The sequence below is a fragment of the Psittacula echo genome (assembly GCF_963264785.1).
Source record: "Psittacula echo genome assembly, chromosome: 2".
NCBI lineage: Eukaryota > Metazoa > Chordata > Aves > Psittaciformes > Psittacidae > Psittacula > Psittacula echo.
In genome coordinates, this window is record NC_137737.1 from 134,992,151 (window position 1) to 135,018,212 (window position 26,062).

Sequence of the window (26,062 nt, forward strand, 5' to 3'; positions counted from 1 at the left end):
TGAGTCTCATGCTCTGCCAGGGAGGAGGAGAAGCCAGGAGGAAGCAGGGACAGGACACCTGACCCAAACTAGCCAAAGAGGTATTCCATACCTCAGCACATCATGCCCAGGATGTAGAACTGAGAGTGACTCGGAAGGGCTAGTTAGCTGCTGGGTGGGGGGCGAGATATCAGTCGGTGAGGTGTTGTGTTCTCTTCCCTTGTTATTTCTCTAATTATTATTATTGGTGGTAGCAGTAGTGATTTGTGTTATACCTTAGTTATTAAACTGTTCTTATCTCAACCCGTGAGAGTTGCATTCTTTCGATTTTCCTCCCCGTCCCTCCAGGAAGAGGGGGAAGAAGGAGGGGGAAGTGGACTGCTTGGTTCTGATTTACGGCCTGGGCTTAAACCACGACAGTTCTTTTTGGCGTCCAACGTGGGGCACGGAGGGTTGAGATAACAACAGATCTGACTGAAGCACAATGCTGATTTATTGGCTCTCAAAGTTGTTCTTTTTGATATCACAGTTTCTGTATGTCTTGCTTACTTAGAGCCGGTATTTGCTGTGTTAGTGTTTATCAAGTGTGGGCTTTGGGCTAAGGTTTTTGTTTCACTGTACTTTATAGTAATGGCTTGTAATACGGGCGGGCTCCGGCAGCAGGGCGGGATGGACGTAGCCGTGGACTTGTACCTGGCCGTCCCGCTGCTCTTCACTGTCCTGGCCCTCGTCCTTGCCTCTGTGTTCGTGAGGCTGCGGGGAGCTGAGGGGGAGCGGCCCCGGGAGCCGGCGGCGGCCGAAGCGGCCCGGGACAGGGGCCCCGGGAACCAAGCGGCAGCGGGAGCAGGGCCGGAGGCTGGGAAGGAGGTGGCTGCTGAGCAGCGGGAGGAGGCGGCGGAGGAGCCGAGCCCCACGGCCGAGCCCAGCCCCGCGGCGGCCGAGAGCATCCCCTGGCAGCCGCTCACCGAGCCCCGCGAGCCTGATCCCCAGGAGGATGCAGGAGACCCTGCAGCATTTCCCAGCAAGGCAGAGGAGGAAGATCATGAGTGTCAGGGTGCGTGGGACAGTATGGGTAAGTATATGATCCCACTGGGCCCCTCCAGTGCTTTGGAAGCATCAGAGATGGAAGGCAACTATGGAGCCCCCAACGACAAGTTGCAGAGACTGCTGAAGGGGAGGGTGAATTATTTTCAGCCTGGTGGGCCCATGACACTTCAGGCCATCAGGGCAGAGATGCAACATAGAGATGGACTCATGATTGAGGGGTGGACTTAGCAATGGACACTATTGCCCAGGTTATTCACGAGTGTGAACACTGCACACAGCCTCTCCTGCTCTGAAAGACTGTTACAAGAGATGGAGCCCAACATCATGGACCGAATGGACTCAGCAGCTTTATAGGGATTGGTCCATGCACTAAGATAAGAGTGCACTGAGATGAGAGTGAGGGTATATGGAAAATGTGGGATCTGAGCATGACGTGAATGGTATGGAATAAGGGGTGGATACTGTCCTGGGTTCAGCAGCAGCAGTCAGTTTTTCTCCTTCTTAGTAGCTGGTGCAGCGCTGTGGTTTTGACTTTCGGCCTGGGAATAATACTGATAAAGCCGATGTTTTCAGTTACTGGTCAGACTGTTTACTCTGACCAAGGACTTTCTGAATTAATCTAAGTTTCTTTCATTCTGGTAAGTAGGTTTTCTGTAGATACAGTCCCAAAATGTGTTTTAAAGCAAGATATTTTTAAACACTACTGTATATTGGAGAAAGCTTCCCTTTAGTGAAAGCCTATTACAATTTCAGCTTTGCAAAATAAACTCAAAGTAATTGCAACTGGAAACAATAAATCTGTGCTATATATGCCTTATTTTATGTACTGTTCTTCCTAATGTCTAACTTACAAATACTGCAAGTTTCTGAATGAAAGATTCATTTCAGGAAGTAATTCTAAACTGAGAAAGTGCAAAACTAATCTATGGCAGAAAAAAAATCAGTAAATAATAGCATCAGCATGTTTGAGCACGTGGGACAGGTTTTAATGGTGAGGAAGGGAAATGCTTGCATGGAGTTTGAAAGTCAGAATGCAGAAATCTTGCATAAAAGGAGGAAAAGAAATTATAAACCAATGGACGAAATGGGAAAATCAACACAAGAGCTAAAGAGTCTAGATTTCAAAAGTAGCAGTAGAAAAGGAACTATGAGAGGAAATGGCAAAAGAAAATGTTTTGTGTCATTTGTGAAAATAAGGAACTGAGCAAAAGCAACTGCTTAAGCACCTGAATCAGCAAACTATCCAGCCGTATGCTCAAGTGCATTTTTATTTAACAAAGCACTTCACAGTCAATTAAGCAATCACTGGGGGTCAGGAGAAATCTTTCCATAACTGCTATGAGAATTAGTTTAATCTCTCAGACTTGGGTTTTGTTTGTTTGGGTTTTTTTATCATTAAGATTTTTTCATTAAGATACAGGCTTTGTGTTCCCTTTGTTTATGGGGTTACAGAAAATGAGGCTGAGGAAATGATTATAAAAGATTTTTAAATTTTATAAATAAAATTTTAAACACATGCACAATGAAGAGCACAGCCTTTGTAATTACTTTCCAAAATGTATTTGAAAGATTTGAATATAATCAATCGATGCTTTTCTGTTTTGGCAGTGTATCTTAAAAATACAGATTTTAAATTATTTAGGAGAGAGCATTGGTACAGAGCCATCATCTCATTTGTCTGTGCTCCCTCACCAGGAAAAGGAGGGTGGCAATTTCATCAGATTTGGAGCTGCAGTAGTTATAGACCAATAACGATAAGAGCAAAAATGTCCAAATAAGAGTCCAGGCCATGCAAACCTGATCACTTTCTTACATAATCAGTTGTATAAAATGTGAAGAGTTGTATAAAATATAAAGAGTTGTGTAAAATGTACAGAGTTGCATAAAACATACAAGTAGCTGCAATTGGTTGGGTTGTCATCTCAATTGTTCTGTGTTTTGTATGCAAATTAAAACTGACCTTGTCTTGGGAATCAGCAAATATGGATCTCTGTAGTGGGAACTTTTAATAAAATATATGGTCTCATTTTGATTGCATCTCTGAAAGAGCAATCTCTTTTTTTTTTTTTTTTTTTTTTTAATACATTTCCATGGCTTCTTAATTACCTGGCATGTGAATCGCTGTGTTCTGATTTACCAGGCACAGAGTGGGCTGGTTTTGTTCCCAACACTCTGGAAGAAAGTGCTGGAGAAGTAGCAACAAGGCTTCTGACTTCGGAGCGCTTGGCAGGTATACCGGTGGATTTACTTTGACTTATTTCCAACATAACTGCTGGAATTTGAAACGAATGTGTTTTAATAAGTTGTGGATGCACATAGTTTAAGATAATTTCTTTCAGACTTAAGTGTTTTGTGTGTAGTTCCCAAAGACCCAAGCAAGGATGAGATTTTTTTTATAGAAGCAACGTAGTTCAGTACAGCTGTTTGTTGTATGAGTTTTATGAGGTTACTGCCTTTTTTAGTAGTCAAGTTGTTTGGAAAAATAGTATTCTTATGCCTCTGTAGGTCTTTCAGACTTATTTCTGGAACCAGTTGATGTTACAATTCAGATTAGAAATAGCACAGAAGTTTTTGTCTTGTCTCTAACTTCGTAGCCACAAGAGTAGTATTTTGGACAATACACTGGATTTTCATGTGTACTTGCTAATGATTATTAAGTCAGTTTGGCAAAAAACAGTTCTGGTGAGGGAAAGCATTTGGGCTCATGTTTGAAAATCCCCTTTTTATTTAGTACACACTGTGCATTCTTCATGAGTTCTTTCCTGAAACTTTCTGTGAAATATGCAGATTACAAGGTAGTAGTCTTATAAAATACCTTTTCAAGTATTTTAAATCAAAATGAAGAAACAAAGGGCTATGTGAATATGTAATGCTTTTAGATCAGGTTTTGCACAAACTGTTTGAACCAGTCCCACAGGTTCCATGAAATTTCCTTGGCTGTTTTCCTGGAATTCCATCAGTTTGCTGTCTCTGAGGGCAGCAAGCTGCTAGATATTTAAATACTAAATTTTAATTATTACACTTCATAAGCTTTCTTGTTTGAATGGCTGTATTTTCTGTTATATGTTGTAAAATCTATTACCATTGTGGTTTATACTATGACAGCCTCCAGATCTGGATTAATTTGCTGCCTTATAACTACACTATTAACTTACTTTCCTCAGTGAAGTGACTAATTACCCTTTTCAGCTGGCTGAAATTAAGCCAATGAGTAAAGTATATGGACAGTCTAAAATTGCAGGCTTTTCTAACACTTGCACCAAATAATGTGTCTGTAAAATCCTTAGCAGCAGCAGCACAGTGCATCGCAAGAGTGGGTAGAAACAAGGCATTTAGAAACTTCCACACAAAGGAAAAGGAGTGTGGTAAGGTTATCATGGCATGCAAAAGAAGGGATTTTATTTGCTGATGAGTCTGGAGGCAAGATATTGCTGATTATTCAGATAATGGTATCTTCTCTCTGTAGGAGTGTCAGAACAAAAACTTATTATTGACAAAAGGCTATGTAAATTGGGATAACCTTTGATTTAGTATCCATTTATCTGCCATAAGATGATGCAACACTGAAGAGAGGGAATATAAAAAGCTTTCTATGTTGCCCACAGTTTTTAGTGTAGTGTATGTTTTGGGGAAGAAATGGTAACCCGAATATGCTATAGGAAAGTGATGCTTTCTGCACCACTTTTGAAGCAAAAGGACAGTGATATCACATTTCACCATTTTTTTCCTCTTAGTTGAAATTTGTTCTATTGATCTATTATATGACTATTAAAATTATTTTTCATGATCCTAATGGTAGCTAAGGTTTTCCTGTGTTCAATACAGTCACAGACAGTAGAATTCCTGTAGCACAGAGGTGGCTTTCTTTTCAGTCACACATTACTACTGCTTCACCTAAGTGCAGCAAACTTCACTTACCTTTAACATACTTCTTGTATCTGAAGGCTTGGAATCAGCTTATGTTGCCCACTGATATAAAAGACAATTAATATTTTGATTAGTTTCGTCTGTGGTTATTTTTCTAATAAGACTGCCTTACTTTCTGAGTCCACTTGAAAGTGAACTGAAGCAAGGGAGTCTCATGTCTGAGGAACAAGTAAAGGAATGTAATAGAGAAAACAGAGCCAGCCTGTTGTCAGAGCTGAACAGCAGAAGGACAAGAGGCAGTGCCCACAAGCAGTAGCAAGACAAATTCTGATTGAATACATAAGGGTGGAAAAATGCAGCAAAGGGGGTTAAGCACAGGCATAGCTTGTCCCCAGGGCTTGTGGAATCTCCATCCTTGGAGATCTGAAAAACAGTCCTGAGCAACTTGATCTGGCTTTGCAGTTATCCCTTCTTTGATGAAGTGTTTGGATGAGATGATCTTCAGAAGTCCCTCCCCTCTTGAATTATTCTATAATTTTAAGGATATCTGAAGATAAAGTTCTTCAGGAATTCTTATTTCGTGATAGTTGTTCCCAGACAATTCTCTCATGAGACAAACAATAATCAGTGAGTACCTAAATGTTCTTTGGTTAACGAGAACATTATATTAATTTAGGTAAAAAGTAACTTGACATATAAACCCTTTGATGGCTTGGGAACAGTGGGTTGCACTTTTTGAACATAGTTACATTTTACACCTATCTGCTATTTGTCTAACTGACAAGGCATACTCAAGGGAAGGGGTCACTTAAGTTTGGATCTGTTGATTTACAAAGTTAAAGTGTTCTCCTTTCGTTGTGTGGCTTATAGGCTGGTTTGTGCATTCAGTAATCAGAAAACCTGGTTTATGCACTCTGCCTTAACATTTGGATAAATGAACCAATATGAAGAAATTGATGTTTGTGATTTAAACATTTTTTCAAGGTGCGTTTTAGACCTTAAACAGATCTGTCTTACATACATTAATCTGGGTCAAGGCTAAGGGTTACCACAAGATATTTCTGTGTTTAGTATCAGCATATGTGTATACTTATTTATGTATAGTGGCTATGAAGATGCATTCTCAAATGTATGAGTTCATAAACTTCAGTTTCCAGTCCATCCTGTGACACTTATCCCATCTTAAAAAGAAGAAAAAAAAAATTTTTTTTACAATTTTGAAGGTAAATTTGAAAGTAACCTTCAAAGAGTTGTGAGAAATAACCTTAAAATAGAGTGAAAAAATTACATTTTCTTTACAGATGTTTTCCTAAAAAAAGATGGACACTAATCGGTTTCTTATGTTCATTTTAGATGTTCTAAAATTGTTTAACATAGTTTCCAAATAGTTTTAAAGTTTTTCTCTTCATTAGCACCTGTGTGGCAAATACCAAGCAAAGCCACTCGATGTCAGTGTTGCTTCACAGAGTTTCCTGCAGCCCAGCATCATTAAAGGTGCTGAAAAGAGATGTTAAAAGTCCAGCCCAAGCCATCTGAGTCAGGTCTGACTTCTGTGTTGCCTGGATGCTCACTTTTATCTCGTAATAATTAGGATAACTCTGTGACAAAAGAGTTATTACCGTCACCATAGCTGCTCCTAAACGTCCTGCATGATGAAGGGGTGTAGATTTTAGCTTAATCTGTTTTGTGAAGGGTAAGAATCATATCTTTTTCAATTTACGTCCACATTTAAATATTTGATAATTGAAATCAGGAGTGCTTTTAAAGTTATGTATTACTGAAAATAACTGCATTGCATACAACTGCGGAAGATACATTGGCAAGCTTTGGAGTTTGTGAATTACGTTTGATTTTAATGCACCAGAATTTTAGAGGGAGAAGTTCCTTAAATTTCGGTAGTAAATAACATGCATATTTAAACATATACTTCTTCTGTGGCCTACTGTTGCAGTTTAACCCCAGCTGGGTTTATGTAATACATGTGATCAATAACCTTTTTTTTTTTTACAAATTCTCAAATTTCAGGAATGCTATTTTAAGGTATTTTTGTCAGGTTTTTCTTTTGTTGTGTTTTTTGTTGTTGTTGTTGTTCCATTTGTCAGCAATCTCTTATCATTCCAGCAGACTGTGTAATATTTCCCTGTGCTATGTTCTGTGATGTACAAACTATGCTTTTTTTGTCTTTTTGAACGAGTACCTATCACCCCTTACTTTAAATCTGATTTCCATTCCCATCCAGCTGTGCTTTGTCAAATATACTTGGAATTTTTCATAGGATTTTTCTTGGATTTTTAGCTGTCTTTCCTGAAGCCACAAGCTTTGTGTGACTAAGATTTTTGCCAGTCTTTTTTTCTTAATTCTTTCAGCTAGTATCTTCTTAATCCTTTATCCATTGTGAAGTGTATTTGAAAGAAAGACAGCAGTGTCAAAAATGAGTTCATAGAGATTGTTGCTCAGGATAGAGGGCGAGGACGTGTGGAAATTACTTTCTCCACTGAAGAATAGGTGAGAAAAGTTCAATCGTTATATATCCAGTACATATTCAGAGCTCAATCACATATATATTCTGGCAGTGGCCAGCCAGCCAGAAAGGTGCATGTAGCTTTGAATTAATGATAGCACATACTTTTTCTTGCCCATTGAAAATAGGTGGAAGGACATGGGGAAATGACTTGGATGCACTGGAAGTTCTTGGGGAACAAATGACTCACATCAGAAGGAATACAGGTTTAATTAGTCCAAATTGGTCTAATATTGCATGTTTGCAGATATTCAGTAAGTGATCTGTCTTTCCAAGAAAACTTACGAAGAGCAAGTCACATTATTTCCATCATGGCACCTATGCCTGCCCAAGGTATGAATAACTCAATTTCTTTGAGCATATGTAAACGGAAGTATAGGTCTTATAGTGCTTGAACTTTCCTGACAGCTCATGGGGAGACTAAAAGCAGTTCTTGAGCAAGAGGACAGTGTTTTCCTACCAAAGCTGCTTCCATATAAAGTGAGGATTAGGACTTCTCTCTCTCAGAGTTTGCCAGAATTTTTTCTTTTTGAGATCTAAGTTGGAGTAAGGTGTTAGATTGTATTTTGATGATTTTTTTTTTAATCTTTTGAAGCAAGACCCAGAGAATCAAACTTCCTACCTCCATGTATTCACCATACATGTGAATACCCAAAGTATGTAAATGTTATAGGAGCTGATGAAAATACAGTCTCCCCACATTTCTATGCCCACATCATTTCTATGGAACCTGCTATAAATCAGGTTTGAAAAGCCCACCAGATCTGATCTATGATGCAGTAATTCTTTCTTTTTATATATGATCTGTATTTGAAATTTTGACTTATGGTAGTTATCTTTTTAACATTGTGCATATATACACTACTAGAATCATAGTTTTGTGTGTTTCCCAGAAAAAAACCCTAATCACTTGAAAATTGGCTTTCCTTATATAAGATCATCAAAAGAGCTAATTGTTAAACATCTAACCTTACAACACAATGTGTGTGTGAATACAGTGACTTATATATATAAAACCAAATGTTTCTCAAATTTATCTTTTGGTGTTCCAGAGTACTAACTTTTATACACCTGTTTTAGGAAAGCAGAGTTTCTCATAGTTCTGGTAGCTCAGGTGCATTCTGATATAGTTTGAAGTATGAAAAGTCTGCGTAGTCTGGGAGTTTATAGATTTGTAGGTTAATGAAAATCTCCTGATGTGAAAACTTTTAAACATTGTGGGTGTGTGACACAGTATGTATTTCACGCTATTGGTGTGGTTTGGGAAAGTGTCTTTTTCATGTTTCTTTAAAGTTTATATGTTGGACTACTGTGTAGGGAGGTACAGGCTTGCTGTTATGAATATCTGTACAACTGTTTTTCCCTTAAAATTTTTGATTTTTGTCTGGAGGGTTGTAAGTGATACTTTGCTTTGTGTCATTGCTAACTAAGGGTACTTTACTAATTTCAAAGTTATAACAAGGAACAATGATTTTCAAGACTACTGATGATGTTATCAACTCCAGATTTAATGATAATGCAATTTTTTACTCATCAAAGTAATTGTTGCAGTAAAACAAATTTTTAGCACAAACTCCACATTAGCACAGACATCCCAAAGATTTTCACATGCAGTTCTGTCTGTATCTAACAGGGCTCATTTTCAAGTGTTATCTGTAAGATGTTTGCACTCTTGCATGCACACACCCATAGAGAGATACCATCCCTTGTTGTCGGTGAGGGACAAAAGTCTGTTGACATAGCTGATCCTAGGAGTTCAGATACTAATCTGGGATTGATGACTCTGCAAATATGAGGTGGGAAAATCTCAATTACAGACTATTTCAAACAGCCTCAACGTTTTGATGTGAAAAATTTGATGAAGGAAGAACATGTTCTTGAGTGTTTAGAGATGGTTCTTTGGTTTTGTAATGTCTTTTTTTTTTTCTCACTGTTTCATAATTTTCAGAACTTCTAGTGAGGCATAATTAAGAAAAAAGAAAAAAAGGACCAGTTTCTTTTACAGTAATACCCATATTTGGGTATTTGTACATATGTACATTTTTATACATATGTATGTATGTGTAGAAATGTTTTGGTTTTGCCCCAGTAAATGCTATTATAGTTAGAGGTATTGAACATTTTATATAAACTAAGCAGCCCCTGACAGCTGAGTAACTCCTGCTGTAGCCAGAAAGATTCCTGTCTACTTCTGATTATTGAAAGTAGGGAAAGGTCTGTGTTGTAAAACACTTGGTAGCCATAAAAGCCTTGATTATGAAGTCCTTGAACTGCACTTTTGAGCTAAAAGCAGGGACACACATGCAAAACCCAAACCAGAAATGCCTCATCAAAAGAAAAAAAGAAAAAAAGGAATTGATGCATAGAGGTTTATTCTCGTTAATAGAAGTAAGAAGGAGAAATCTGTGTTGTGTTTCCTCTGTTCTTTAAAAAATGTACATGGTTAAAAGGATCAGCAAGGGAAAGAATAAGTATGCTTGGGATAGTTAAAAGTGAGGGTCTGCCTTAAGCAATCTGTTCCTGTTATTTCTTTTTCCCTTTGCACTTATAATGGACACAACAGTGGATACCACCTGAATGCCACTCAGCAGAACGAATTGGGGTGCATGTGTCCTCGTGCTTTTCTCCCTATTGCACCTGGAAACAAGGTCTTAGTTTTCTGAAGTTTTTTGGATGGACAAAGCTTCAGTTCTGTTCATCTGAAACTAAACAATAAAATATAAAATAATTTATATAACTAAAATGGAAATATTAAAAAAAATTATTGCCATCTGCAAAATAGTGATTGGGAAGACATTTTACTCATGTGATGCGTCTTACACTTTAACTTAAATTTCTTTGTCATTCAGAGATACAAAAACACTTAGAGGAAAGCCACTGTGTCCTTGCTTCATATCGGATAAAGCATTTAAATGCTTAATAACTTTTAAGGTTCTTCCATGCTCTTATCACTTTGTGTCTGAGCACATTGTACCATACACAAGGTGCATGATATTATTACAAGATCAGAAGTTACTTGGTGAACTGTCTTTGTTGAGAGAGCCTTTGCTGGGTGGACTGCCAAGAGCAAAAAGGAGTAGCCTTGAAGAAGAATGATCATCTCCAGAGTTTTTGGTACTTTGCCATGTGGAGCCAATAGCTGCAGTCTTCACTACACTTTGAGCTTGTTACACTTCTGTCTGAGGCTTCTTCTACAGACAGAATATGTATATTTTCAGCAGGATTTATTTCTACCTGATGTTCTGCATTTTCTACATAAATAAGCTTTTTGCTGTCATTTAGAAGACAGAACATTGATGGACTAAAACAAGTTTACTAGCCCCAGGGTTGCTGAGGACTTCATGCCTTCCATCAGCAGCCAGAAAAGATCTTCTAGAAGAGGCAAGGCTTGGCAGGGAGAAGCCTGCTCCTCTGGGCACTTCCTGCTTGTATTAGCATAACCCAGCCTGTATTGCACACACACCCAGTAATACCTCATTTTGCCACTGGACTGAGGCCAAAAGCACAAGCATTACAGTGAGTATAAAGCGGGAGGTTACTGGAAAGAATTACAAACTAACATGAGACTGGACCAAATTCTTTGCAAAGAGCAGAAAATGTGATCCTTGAAATAAACAGTTCTTACATTTCATGTAGCTGTTTATATGATTGAGCATTTAATAAGTGTTTTTATTGAGTATAGTTAGACAGCAGCTGCAGCAATCTGAAGTGCTTCTGTTCATTGTTTGTTTTTTTTTTTCTGTGTAGTTTTGGAACTACAAAATCTCTGAAGAGAACTGGAGACTGACAGAGAGCAGGGCGATTCCTCAACTGTGCACTCTTCTAAAAGAGAAACCGCTTTTGAGGGCTGGGAAAGATGACAGGAGCAAAAAGGAAAAGAAATGCAGTCTGCAGGAAGATCCAGGCTGTTCGCTTTGAAGATATCAAAATCTGGTGTATGAGAAGGCTGCCCATCTTGAAATGGATGCCTGTCTACAATTGGAAGGAAAATTTGATTCCTGATACCATTTCTGGAATGATGCTAGCCATCCAACAGGTGACTCAAGGTACAGTGGACTCATTTCAAATTCGTATTTTTAATCTGATTATGCTGGATTTCTCTGCTCTTCTTTCGCTCTTTTATTTTTTTTTCTTGTTTGATATTATTGTAAAGCTTTGATCAAAACAAAAAAGTTCCTGTATACCTAATGTTGACTTAATCTAAATAAAAATATAAGGAAAAATGCATAGTCTTAATTTTTATGTGCATATAGTGGCTGTTCAAATGCATATAGAAATGCCTTGTGTTATTGTAGCTAATTTCTGTGAGCTGGAACTTTACTATATATCCCATCACTCTGACAATTTTTTAAGGACAATACAGAAGGTAAGAGAGCAGTAAGTCTATTCACACAGTGTATGGTTGTATATATTGTGTTTTATCAGTTAAATGACCACCTTTTTCACTATTTCATATAGAAAACAAAATATATCTACATGCTAATTGCATTATAAAACATGCTGTTCTGGAAGAAACATTGGCATTATACTATTACCTGTGGAAGCCCAGAGCCCAACAGGAAAGGGTGCGTAAGAGTGCTCCTGCCAGAGATATTATCTATGGAGGGGATCTGCCTGCATCCACAGCTTGTGCGCTTCAGCTTCTTTGTTGATTTAATGCTGTATTACATTGCCTACTATTTCTTTTTTCAAGAAACATACAAAGTAGCGGTGGAGTTAGAATCCATTTGGCAGCTTAAAAAAAAAGGGAAAAACTCCCCAAAAAAGTTTACACAATGTCCTGCAAAAACTTTAAGTCCCAGTAATGTGGGTTTGTAAAGTGATGATCGCTGCTGAGAAATAAATACTTTTGTAGGTTTTTGATGTGTCTTTGATAGCGTCACCTTCATTTGGCAGTATTTTATATTTGCCTCAGGCAAATCACAGCTTCTTATCTGCCTCAGATGGACTTGAATTCCTTCCCTTATGTAAACTATACATAATTATTTCCTAACAATTTCCCATCTTAGCTATGCTTAACTATTATTCTTTTTTTTTTCAATTGTAAAAACTCCTTTAACTGAATTATGCTGGAGCTGGAAAGAGCTGATTTGTGTATTTGTGCTTTAAAGTAATTAGGAACATCTGCACTGGCATGATTTAAGAACCTTAACACTGTAAGACTGCAAAGTATCTAATTTCACTGGTATGTGTGTATACAACAATTGTAATTTAAAAGCTGCTAATAACGGTATGCTGAAATTCATTAAAAATATTAAGTTAAACAGCAGTTCTGAACTGCTGCTAGTTTTAGCCAGGATTTTCTTGTTTGAGTCTTGTGTATCAAGAAGTAATTAAATGTAATAGATAAATTCAGGAAGATCCCACGAAGACAGAAAATAATGGCGTTGTTTTTCTAGGTTATTGCGAAGTACTCTAGAAATAATTTTATCCCTATTTTATGCTGTTTAAAAACAAATACATTGGAACTGTTCCCTCCTGCTGACCTGTTTTTCTTTTCTCTCTGTTATGACTTCTCAAAATTTCAGAATGATTTTGAAGGATGGAAAAATAGGGAGAGTTAGATATCGAAACATTTTATTGCATTTGTGGTGCTTTAACTTGAACACAACTTATTTATTTGAACCCTGCTTGCACAGTTCTTTTCCTAGTGTTATAAGCCTTCCAGTTACCATCACTATCCTTTATGCTTTCAAGGAGAGGGTTATGCAAGAAAATAAAGTCCCATTTATTATATAGAATGAAGGGAAAATGCCCTCAATTTTGAGGTCTTACTGTGTCTGTTTCCTTCCACACACAAAGTAAACCAAGAAGTTTTGTAATTAAATGACAGGCAAAAATTCTAAAAATAGTAGGAAAAAATTAGTAACCAGTGATAACTGACATGCAGAGCACAGCGTCATTTGGTGTTGCAACAGCATGTTTAAGTGAATTCAAGTATACGGAAATAAAATTGAGTTATGGAAGTATATGGAAAAATGCGCAGTTGTATTCATATGCAATGGTTTGAGTGATGAAAGTTGCGTACTCCAGGGTAGAGAGCAGTCCAGTACCTTGAGAATAATTAAGAAAGATCTTCCAACTGAGCTGTGTCTTTCACAGTTTTGCTGCTGTAAAATTTCTTACTTATGTGGCATTGGCCGTATTCAGACTATTCAGGCTGGCAACTGCTTTAATCTGCTGCAATGTATCTAATCTTTAGATTATATAGCTATCTGCCCTTTGTAAAGGAAGGAGGTAAAAAAGAAAGTCACAGTCCTCGATGTGTTGTAGTGAATGCAACAAAGATAATCCTCATAGCTGCTCCTCACAGAATTTTCTGATTTTTTTTCTGGAGAATTCATATACAACAGCAGGTTTTGGTGTCTGTCTTATAAGCAAAAAAAAAAAAAGAGCAAATTAATAGAAATATCAACAGTCAATGAATGCAAATCATATTTGCTCCCAAGAAGTCATTTATAAAGGTTTTGTATAGGTCAGAATAGCTGTTCCTATGCCATCTTTCATGTTGGATGAAGTTTTAAAGAGCTACTACCATTCATCTTGTCATGGTCAAAATTATTTGTTTCTAAATGTTACTTAAGTCTTCAAACTCCTGTAAGATACCTTCAAGTCAGCTATCTTAAAATTGAAACACTTGAGCTCATATATCAGCTCATGTTTAGATGTCTTCCATCATAACACACATAACTAGAAGCTATGTTCTATGGTGACAGAGTCTAGGAATTGCATGCGAAATAGGCATGCTACCTGAGTATTTAATTGTTTTGACTTCTACCTACAGTGTGGAAGAAACGGATCTTTAAAAGATCAGCTGTTACTTTGCCTAACACTGAACTAAGGTGAAGCCATATGCTTCTGTGCCTAAGGTGTTATCCTTACTCTTTCACAGTGTTATCAAATAAAGAATATAACAATTATCAAAGAATCCAGAACAAATTATGTAATAACTCCTGCAGAGTGCATTTTTTGATGCTACTTTTCAAATGCTTTTGAAAGTTGTTTGAAACATGCCCAAGTCATATTTGACCATTCAGAGGAAATCCACTGATCATTACTGGGGTGGGAGAGAGGAGACTGAGTGCAGGGAGGTGGGAAGGAAAAGCATTACATTATCATTATCTGCTTCTTGGTACTTACGGTGAAAGAGTCATTGCTGAAACCAAGCAGGCATTCTCTAAGTGTTCCTATAGTTGTTTTGATGTCTGATACAAATGCCAAATTAATCTTAAGTTATGAGTCCCAGTCAGTGCTGAACTCTGTCCTATTTACTTTTTGAGGCAATACTTGTATGGTCTCTGATTCCACAGAAGATGGAGAAAGAAGTGTCAAATATAATGATGTTTCTACAATTTTTTTAAATGGCCAGTGGAAACAGACCCTACAGTGGTCATATAAACTCATACCTTGTTAGGCATTTGGTAATCTGTGTAAAAAAAAAAAAAAAAAAAAAAAGGAAAAAAAAAAAAAAGAAAATTTCTTTCAAATGCTCCAATTGCTGGAAATATTTGGTTGGAGCTTGTACTCTTTCAAATTGCAAAGCCACGAGTCAAAACCAGTAAAAGAAACTAGGCTCATTATTTCCACCCATCATCTAATATCTATTCCAACTGCCATTTAATAATAATGCAGAGCTCAACACCTATTTTTTTCCAGACATAAAATCCTTATCCTTACTCTGATAACTAAGGTTTAAAAATAACCTTCAAATCTAAAGCGAACTTTGTCATCCAGTTTTGAAGTTCGCCATGTATTTTCACAGTTAAGAAATTTGAGCTTTCATGCTTTGGTAACCACTACTTAATTCCTCTGTGTTTCTCAAAACTCTGTTATTGATAGGCTAGAACAAGATGCCTCTAAATTAACAAATAAATCTTCAATTTTTTTTCTTGGAATAGTACTTTGCTGTTCTATTCCCTTTCCTTTTAAAACTTATAAATACTCCATCAACAGTTGTTATATGAAGTCTTTTCTTTCATTCTGTGTTCCTCATTCATAGACACAAATTCAATTGCTAACAGGGGATTGGCTCAGCTGTAGACACTGATGATACAGACATCAAAACTTAGGTGGTATGTGTCTCAGCCATTGTATCTGTGGCATTATGAGTAATGAACAGCTCATGTTCAACATGGTTAAAAGCAGGTCTTCCTGATTTCTGTAACTCATCTGCTGACCTGTCACAATTATACCAGAATTCTTCTTGTAGCTTTTTTGTGTGACCTGGACACCATGTACTTGTATGAGAAACATGCTTCAATCAAGCTATGTCTGAATTTTTCTCACTTATCTTGCATGATAATGTTAAGATGCATTATGGTGCTGCCTTTCCAGGTAGCTAAATCTCATAAAGTTTTCAATGTGTTTTTTCCATAGTCTTCTGAATGTGTGCTATAGGCCTTTCATATCTCTTCAGAATGCAGCTGCTTATCTCATTTTCAAAGTCTGTGGTAACTTTTTATTGCACCAAGCAGGTTATTCATGTTTACTTTCAAGGCATTTTATAGGTGATCTTTCCTGGCATCATTTATTCATTACCAAGCTGCTGATCATTAATCTATTTTGATAGCCTTCGTTCTCCAATCTTGTCTTTTCAAACAAACAGTTTTGTGCCTTCTCTCAGGATTTTAATTATGCAGTATGTGTTGGTAGGTACATCACATGTCAGTATTTGCTTTTACATTGATGTTTAGAATGTGTCTCTTTATGGCATGTTTGTTTGTTTGTGTGTGCTTGTTTGTTTTGTTTGTCTTTTTTTTCCTGGGCCATGGAGGAAGCTGGCCCAGCTTCCTACATAGCTTGGCCATGAAGACTGGCATCTAGAAGTCATAAGTAGTGCTGCAACCCATCCGTAAGCTTCTCTCACTGTCATAGACTATAAAAAAGTCTAAGTTTGTCTGAAATGGTCTATGCAAATATGCCCTCTGTTGTGCGGCTGAGTTTGTCACCAGAGAAATTACCCCCACACTTAGTCTATATAAGTTAATGTCCATAATTTATTTATGTATGTCAGTTCTCCATATACTTAGGGGACACAGATGTATCTGAAGTATTTTGGTTAGGACATTAAATAATGTAAAAATTAAGTACTCTGCTTAACAGCTGGCACACCTAACATTCTTTCTGGATGTAAATTCCTAAGGTAGGTACCCAGCTTCAAACAATGTCAACCCTTCCACCCAAGCTTCTTCCAAGATCTCACTTGAGGTTTTGATAATTATAATCCTCTTCTGTGAACCATTAACAACCAGAGAGACTCCTGCTTAGAAAATACATGACTTAATTTCTATGTTGTCATTCACTGGGTGCACTTTTCATTACAGCATCTTGGAGCTCTTTTTCTGTCCCATAATAGAAAAGTATATGGAGAGGGAAATGAGAAACACAAAAGTTATTTTGCTTGAAACACAGAAATGGCTTATGCAATACTGTATTGACAGCATATGGTTTCGATTGTTTGCAACTAATATGAATGTCCAACCTCACAACTGAGTTAGACCCTTCCAAAAAAGCCCAAACCCACAAATGTTTTTTGTGCCTTAGAAAAAAAGAGGACAAAACAAAGACATGGTACTTTCTGCTGAAGTATTTGGCCTAAACTGAAACGTCAGTACAAAATCAGAACTTCGTCCCAGTTTTCCTGAAGGATGATTACTTAGCCCATGTGGGTAATGGTTAACCACATGGCTATGTAGCTGAGATTAAACACAGAAAATGAAACACACTCAGATCAAAGGCTGAGATGGGCAATTGTCATCTCAGAATTCTGAAAGAATAGGTAGGTGACATTGCATATCCAGTAACAAGTACCTCTGATGATTTTGTCAAATTTAGAATGATATTCTGTGACTGGATCATATTGAGTATTGTGTTGTATCAAAGTTACAAGTCTGTATTGCAGATGAGGGTAGATTTAGATTAGACATTAGAAAGAAATTCTTTACTATGAGGGTGGTGAGACACTAGGCCAGGTTGCCCAGAGAAATTATGACTGCCCCATCCCTGACAGTATTCAAGTCCAAGTTGGATGGGGCTTTGAGCAATGTAGCATAGTGAAAGGTGCCCTTTGTCCTGAATTTGTTTCCTTTCAGTATCTGCTGCTGCTGCTGGAAAAAACTGGACAGTATTGAACAACGGCCTACCTATTAATGAGTTAAGACAAATGTGTGAGTTTTTTTCAAACTAAAATGCTCTCATTGATTCAGTCTACAACTAGCTATGTTCATGGTATTTGGCTGGATCCATAAACATTATGTTATTTGTTTTGAAATAAACATCTGTCCATGTGCTATACTCTATACACTCAAAAGTTGCTCGTGTGGAAGCATGATGGTATGAGATCTGGACTCTCGAATTTCTCAGGTCTGGGACTATGGCAGTGTTCTTTTTTAAAGAACATATTTTTTGTAGCCAGCTAGCACATGGATACACTTCATACAGAATTTATATGTAGTGCTATATATTTTCTGCCTTTCCAATGACCTATCATAAACAAGAAATGCTTTGGCTCAAGTAGATTTTGGTGGGCTGTTTTTTTTTGGGGGGGTGGAGGGCCCTTGAGGCATATTTCCTCTAAAAGTGAAATATGTAGATGGCATCTGATGAAATCAGCATTGATATTCCTGCCAACTTCTTTTTTCATTCTGCAAGCCCAATAATAACTCTCTGAGGACTGGTGTGCTTAGTATGTTTTAATTAAAGTTAATTTCATCTTGAGCTGGATTTATTGCTGAACAACTAATTCCTTAACACTGGATGGAGACCTTGGCATTAAAAAAAAAATCTATACTGCCTTCATGCATTCCAGAACTGGTGCCCAGTGTTTTGGAAGGCATGAGGCCAAAACCTTATACATTATTTCTTTTTTTCTTAGCTTTTCATGGAGGAACCCCAGCTCTATCTTCTCAAGGGTTATAGTTGCAGGTTTGTTTTTTTTTTTTTTTTTTTTTTGTTCAGGTTCTGACCATAAATGTAGACATAAATATACTCTGAGCAGACTAACTGCAGCTAATAATTTTATTAAGGGGTAGAGCTGTCTTGTAGATATACATCTGGCATACAAATAACATGTGTAGATGAAATTGAATAAGAACATTTGGAAACAAAGAAAAATCTCCTAAAGAATGCATTGGAGAATCCACGGAGTTCATAAATGATTTGTGGAAGACAGTGTCCAGTTGAGCTTTGTTATGGTTCTCCTTTACAATGAATAATGACGTAAGCTGATTATGAAATGTAACATGTTAGAAAGTCAATTAGGGAAATGTTTCATATTTATACAACTTTGCAGCAGAGAAAGGCACTGACGCTGCTGTGCATGAAATATTTAATTACTGATGTCTATTAAACTTCTTACAAGTTACACATGTGCTAATACAGACGTGTCTGACAGACTGCTACAAATGTGAATTCAGCTTCTGAATGACTCTAAATCCTTTGGAGCCTAATGTCCAGGTACACTTGTCTTAGTATGACCAGACAAACTGTGCAGATGTCCAATCCCTGGGCCGGGGTGTGCCTGAGCACCATGGACAGAGACTGACAAAGCCAGGAAAGGCTTATTTCCTGAAGGAAGAGAAAGAAATTACTTCACCTATCGTCTTTCAGGTCAGAGAGATCAAGAAAACTCTTAATCCTGAGATCCTTGGCCACCAATTTGTCAAAATGTCCCTTTTCATGGACTTTAAAAGTCCAGTTCATATTGAGTAAGGCCTGTCATCAGTTATGACTGGCTTTGCTTCTCCACATTGTTGATGCTTCTCAAAAAACTACCTTGTAGTTACCTGGTTGCCAAAATCTTATGGGTTTCATTCTGTTTATTCTTACTGGGATGCAGAGGAATTACTCAATAATCTACTCTCAAATACCTCTTTATTTTTATTTTGGAGATGACCAGATTCTTCAGGTATTACGGATGAACAGTCTAGAATAGTTCATAAAATTATCCATATAATAGTTTATAAAATATTTGTGGTGTTCAAATATTGTGTCAAATTCATTCCAAAGAGGTTTGAACATTTAATGTTTGATTGCCTGTCAAGAATCATAGTTTTTGCAGAAACTCCATTAAAAAAAAGGAAAACAGTAGATTTTTTTGGTTTCTGTTTTTTTTTTTTTTTTTTCTGCCTGTTTTTGGTTGTATCCAAGCTTTTTTATGTACCCAAGGGTCAAGTTTTCTCAATCAGAGAATTCACATATGGGTCATGCACTCCACTTGTTTCTTCTATCATAATACTTGCATATCCTTTCTTTTGAACATCCAGATGCAATGTCAGGATCTGGAGATCTGCAAAGTGGCAGAATAGAGCAGTCCTTTCTCAAACATACTTTCCATATAATGGTCAGATGGTATACTGGGAGAGCTACATTTCAGATACTGTGAAGTACTGTGAATTCAGGTATCATGATTAATCCAGATGTCAAAGAACCTTCCAGAACTGCAGGTTTTAATGGGAAAATTGTCATGAAATATATATATATATATTTTTTTTTTTTTCTCTGGTGTTTTGTTTCTTCAGTAAAAGTTAGCTACCATGGACTTAGAAATTAAAGCTTGTGATATGATTCACTGCATGTCTGATTTGTTGGTTCTCCAAGGAATATTGATAGAAGACTCATTAAATATGTGTAAATTCTACATTTTTAGGAATCTACAGGAAATACGTTTCTTACTACATAATTCAGCTTTGTAACTGACGGAGGAAATTGTCTTTTTGTTAAGCACTGGAGTGGCCACAACTGCAGATAGCATTTTGAGTGGGATAAGATATACTAGTGCCACTTTGTGTTCCCTATACTTGAGGCCTGACTATATTGTTATAGTTACATCTAAGAATAAAAAGTTACAATAACAAAAAGTAATTTGAATATATACACTTCCAAATTTATAGTTTTTCATAGTAAATAGTGAATGATACAAATTTTGAAATTCCTCAAATTAATTATAGACTTACTAATTTTCCTGCTTCTTCACTTGTATTTCTGGTTTGCGTGTCATATTTCCAAAAGGCATGGTATGGCTTTCCTCAGGTCATATGTATGCACCATGAGTGTTTTTCCAGATGCAGAAAGTTGTTAGGTATTTGACCATACTCCGGTGATTCATAGAACCTTCTATGGAAAATATTTTTTATTGCTATAGTTATGGTGCTAGCTTGATAGTTGGAGCTATCAACTTAAATTGAGACCTTTGTCTTGTGGTAGGATGTGGCCTAGTTTCTATTTGTATCAAGCTTGTTATTTTATAGTTATCTGCATTTGACATTTACTGACAGTAGTGCAACATCTCTTGCTTTTCAGTGTGGCATGCCAGAAGATTGTTATGCATCTCATGATAGCCAGAGAGCACAGTTTTCAGTGACAGTGTGTCTGTCGCTCACTATTACCTTATGATAAGGAGCTAGTTAAAACAAAGAGCCGCAATATTATTGTACTGCATCTGAGCTTAATGTTCGGTTTTTGTTTGCATTTCTTTCCATGGAATTTGTATTCTTGTTTGAAAACCTTCATTTGTCACTGCCATAGAGGCTTCTCCATATCACCACTGAAGATTAGGTGGGATCCTTATTTTATGATCTATTTCTTTGAGTATTATTACTGTTGGGAATGAAAAAAAAAAACTAAAATAATGTTTGCTGTCTCTTGGCTAGTTCTTGAGCATATGGAATGCATTGTAGCAAAGTTTAATAAAAAAATAATGAAATAAGCTGAAATATACTACTGATAATATCTTTAAAGGTATTTGAATTTTTGAACATTATATGCCTAATCAGAAAGCCTGAAGTTTTTGCTAATTCTGTTTTGTAATGCCTTTCTGCTCTTGCACACTATTGACATGCTTCAGTAACGGGAGCATAAAGCTAACAGGACTGATAATGGGCTGCCTTGCCCAGCAAACCCCCCCGCATCCAACAGGAACTTTGCTTTACTCTTGGACTTGCTGATGAGAAATAGCTCTTATTTAGAGCAGAAAATCTAAACATAAATCCGGCCATTTTTTTCAGATCTGGAATATCTGAGAGTGGTATTCTAATATTGAATTAATTACAAAGTTTTGTTTGTTCGTTTGTTTTTTTTTTTTTTTTTTTCATTATTATATTAATTATATTACAATGAAAGAGCATTTCAATGCTGAGCAAGCCTTAAAAATCTTTCTCCTTTTTTCTATATTTTTAACTCCATGCTTACTTTTGACTGGATAAGGTCATGCAGTTCTCTCTTGTGCTGTTTTTGTCCTCCTCAAGCATACTCTTCCGTGTTGCTTTTGGGTCAGAATCTTCTTTTACATCTATTGATCATGTGAACATGAATGTAGAACTATAATTTCAAAGATCTTTCTGGTTCATGATAATGGTGTGCTAAGAGAAAAATGCAAAAATGATGATTGGTATATATGCTAATTGAAAGGCAAAAGAGCAGTGAAGTCCTTTTCTGTTTAAAAGGCATCAAATTTTTAAACCAGACATGTTTAAATATATCTTCTCTCCAAGTCACAACTGATAGTGCTACTTTGCTGATCACAGTGTTGATGAAGATGATCTGTGTAAGATCCATCTCAGCAAAATCTTCACTGTGATGTTTTTCTGAGAACAGGTGAACTGCTTGGCCTTGTCTGCTTCACAGGGAACTTGACACTTCTGGCCTCTTGGCATTTTATTGCCTTCCTCTGCCATGTGCTCTTTGCTACAGACTCAAATGCCAATTCAAGAAGAGAGCTCTTGAATTAAATATTCAGAATTGCCACTTAAAGCATCTAAGCAAAGATACTCTTTGCATTCTCCATATTATTCCAACCTCATACACCAATGTTTCAGGTAAAAAAGGCTTTCTAGGGCAGTCAGGAAAGTCTGGTGAGAACAGTTCATCCCATATATTTAATTTTCTTTAAAGATTTCAAATGTACACAGAAAGCATCTTTGTTTCATTTATCTGAATCACCTCTGCCACAGACCATGCATGGTCATTCTCCCAATACACATGCTATCTTGAACTGATCACTCTGGTCAACCCGGGTGGACCTCAGGCACGTTATGTGTTACACAAGCCAATTCTGTCTTCCTTACTGCACAGCAAGGTATTCGCCAGGATTTATGGAGCAACTTTGCTGGGCAATTCTTCCTACTCTTAGCTTCTAGGAGTAAAAACTCTGAAAGGGCAGCGGGACCTGCTGGTCAGAAGCATACTTTATTCTTTCTGCTGGCTTGCAAGAATTCAGTGCAGACTTGCTTGCTATTTTAGGTATCTAAAGATGAACAGCAACCAAAGCTGTTGCTTTGCAGGAATGTCTCTGTTAAAAGTTGATTTCTTGGCATATTCTGGGAATTTCTAAAGAAAAGATGAATGCTGTCCTGCTGTCCTTTATAGCTGAGCAGTGAAGGTAGCTAGTAAGGTTGTACAGTTAAATCCTAACCAATTCAGCTCATTCTCCATCTCAACATGAAAGTCAAATACATTCCATTTCTCGACTGAGAACTATATGTAATGAAAAACATTGTTAATATCTAAAGGAATAAAAACCCCAGGCGCCTAAAGACAATGAACCCTGGAATATTATTTTGTTTAAGAAGAAAGCAGACTGAAGGGGCTCCATCCAAACCAAAATTACAGGTTTTGAACTGTTTGTAAGAAAAAACCATCTGTCTGCCTGAAGCCCTGGCAGTCTCAAACGCATGTTTGTGAAGGTGGGGGTGAAATGGCACTGCCTCCTCCCATGAGGACTGGCTGTTAAAAAAGCTGGTGACATAGGTTGTATCTATGACTCATTTGTTTCTGCTGGTGACCAAAACTCAGGAGAAAGTGTGAGGATTTTGATGACAGATAGTAGATTGAAAATCTTCCACAGTTCTTCCTGATCCTCATTATACAGTAGCTGACTTATGGTTAGGTTTTTGTAAAGGAAGGTGATTTTTTTCCCTGCTCTTAATAAAATTGGAGATATTTTCTCATAAAAAAAAAAAAAAAGATTGAATGCAGAACAGTTTTGTCTTCATATACTGAAGTAATTCCATTTAACTTTCTATAGGGCTGGCCTTTGCTATTCTGTCTTCAGTCCATCCAGTTTTTGGTTTATATGGCTCTTTCTTCCCAGTCATTATTTATGGCATATTTGGAATGGGACGTCATGTTGCAACAGGTAAGTGTCTATTTGCTAATAACATTTTCAGAGATAAGAAATTGGAAAGTGAACATTTTTGTTGTTGTTGTTATAAGATCAGTAGAAGGGAAATTATCTAAGACTAAATAGAAATAAGATTTTTTTTGCTACTTTTTACAACTTTTTTTTCCAACTTAAGTACTTCAAAGAGCCTCATTAAGAATATATAGCAGTTATTCCTGCCATTATAATTTAATATTGCATTGACACTTCCTTTGTAAATGTAGTTTATTAAGGGCTTTTGTATTTTAACTGTACTTTAGAAATCTGCTTCAGGCTAAGTTTTTAACAAAGGGCTCAGCCAACAAGCTATATGCAAGTAGAAATAAAAAAGCCCCAACTGCTTCTTAAACCATAGAAAACACACATTACTTCTCACCTGTCTAAACCACAAACCTTTCATTTTTCACAAAAGAAGCTTTCTGTGCCTATCGCCTGCTATTGTGTTAAAGCTAGAGATTCTTCAAGTGAGTTCAATACTACTCCTTTCCACTCGCAGAGTAACTAGGTAGGCAGCAAAAGTAGCTACAAGAATGAATGACTGATTTCCTAATAGGTCGGCAAACGTTCTGTTTCTGACTCCAAGAAACTAAATTATAGATGGAAGTGGTGTGCAGAAGTGGGCACTTGTCGGCCTATGAAGGTTGCAGGAAGGATGAGACAGGCCCATAATAATACCGAGCAGGACTGGGTAAAGAGAAGCAGCCTCTGGTTGTCAGAAGATTTAAGCAGAAGGAAGTATGTTTTCCCTGTGGAGGAGAAAAGGTCCTGAAAGGAAAAAAGATAGTTCTGAGTAATCACGCACAAAATGAAATGCAGAATCTGATTGCTTGAGTGTAGGTACTTTAGTTTATGCAGTGATTTTTTGAGCATCTTTTTTGTTCAAAAAAAATTCAGTTAATTTAAAATATTATTCATATTTTAAAAACAGTTTACATAGAATTTTTTAAAAAATAAAATATTTTAAAATGTTAAAAAATGCTGAACAGCTATAAATTTTCTTAGAGCAACAGGAAAGAAGAAAGTTTGTTTTCCCTAGAAGCACAGAAAGTATTTGAATCTTTTAATGGCTGAGGAGGATCTGCGGATGCTGTTAGGGAACCTGATGCTATAATGAGTTTTGGGATGTATTCAGCTTGTGTGAAAAGGAGAAGCATTAAAAAAAGTAAAAATTTAGAATTTGGAAAATAATTTTGACTCTTGAGTAGATATTTATTAGTATACTTATTAAAACATAAATCTGTATTAGAAAGCTGTTTCAAAACTGAATAATTTACAGTGTATTTTCAGCAGTTTATTAGTGTAAGATTATTAGGAAAACAAGAAGCCATCATACGATAATATGTAAGAAAACAGATAAGTATCTGGCTGACAAATTCTAGTGATGAAACTAGATGATAAAATGGGTAAGTCAAGGTGTTAAGTGTGACGCTTTACGCTTGGGAGGGAATTCAATTCAGAGAATTATTTACTGAGTCACATAGCTCCATGGTTGTGGATTCCTGCAGTCCTTGGTGTGGAAACCTGTTCCTTTCATACATGTCCGTTCCAGAATTTAATCTTAAGAAAAAAAAAGGCAACAAAGCAATTCTCCTGCAGTCATGAATAATTTTTTTATTTAATAAATGTGTGAGACATGCTGCTCCTTCCTGTAGAAATGTCTCATGCACTTGTCCTACCAACCTTGCTTAAGGCATTCTGGTGTTCAGACTGAACTGGAGCTATACTGCCTGCTTCACATCCTCAAATGCTCTGTAATTCCTCATGTACATTGGTGGCACAGAGTGGTGCTTTTCATATGTAAAGAGGTTATGAAATTGCCCTGTGTTAGCGAAGTCAGCCATCTTTATATGAAATGGAAAACTAATCAATGGCCCAGTTCTGTCAGCTTTTAGTCACTTGAAACGTCTCTTCTGTGAGAAAATTGATCTACTTTAAAAGATTGCTCGCCTGAACATCTAGCATCTGACCTACCCCTTTTTCTTGACTGTTATGGTAGGATTGATCTTGGAGCATCCTCTGCGACAGCTTTATCTGTCATAATATCACATATAGGTCTTTGATTTCAAATAACATTATATGTAAACTGTTTTTAAATCCAATTTTATGTAAACTGGGTTTTGTCTGTTTTATTTGGGATTTGTTTTGGTTTGGTTTTGTTTGGTTTTTTTTTTAAGTAAAAATGAGAGAATGGGTTTGAAGGAAAAAAAAAAAGAATAATCTGAAAAGTAAAATACCTACAACAATCCTGAGTGCTTTATGGAAAAAAAATAAAATTAAGGGAACTGTCACAAGGAAGAATTTGGCACTTGTAGAGTGGAAAGCTTAGCTAAATGAGGTGAGCAGAAAAGCCATGAAATGGCAGGTCAAGCATACGCAGGTAGTTTAGAAGGATTAAAAAATTAATTTGAAGAATGGAAAGGATAATAAAACTGGTAGTTAAATGTTCTTTCAATACATCAAAACAAGGACTCTGGAAACTGGTGGGACACCTT

At 36.8% G+C, this 26,062-nt stretch overlaps 1 protein-coding gene across 1 annotated transcript in view; it reads left to right on the forward strand.

The window, feature by feature from the left end:
* Nucleotides 1-11,152: 11,152 nt before the first annotated feature.
* Nucleotides 11,153-26,062, forward strand: part of SLC26A7 (solute carrier family 26 member 7) — a gene marked incomplete at its 3' end in the record, with an annotated part of 66,752 nt that continues 51,842 nt past the window's right edge. Inside the window, exons 1-2 of the mRNA XM_080609720.1 lie at nucleotides 11,153-11,460; nucleotides 23,436-23,546. Coding sequence (XP_080465846.1) covers nucleotides 11,271-11,460; nucleotides 23,436-23,546 — 301 coding nt within the window. The 5' untranslated portion in view covers nucleotides 11,153-11,270. The remainder of the gene's footprint in view (nucleotides 11,461-23,435; nucleotides 23,547-26,062) is intronic.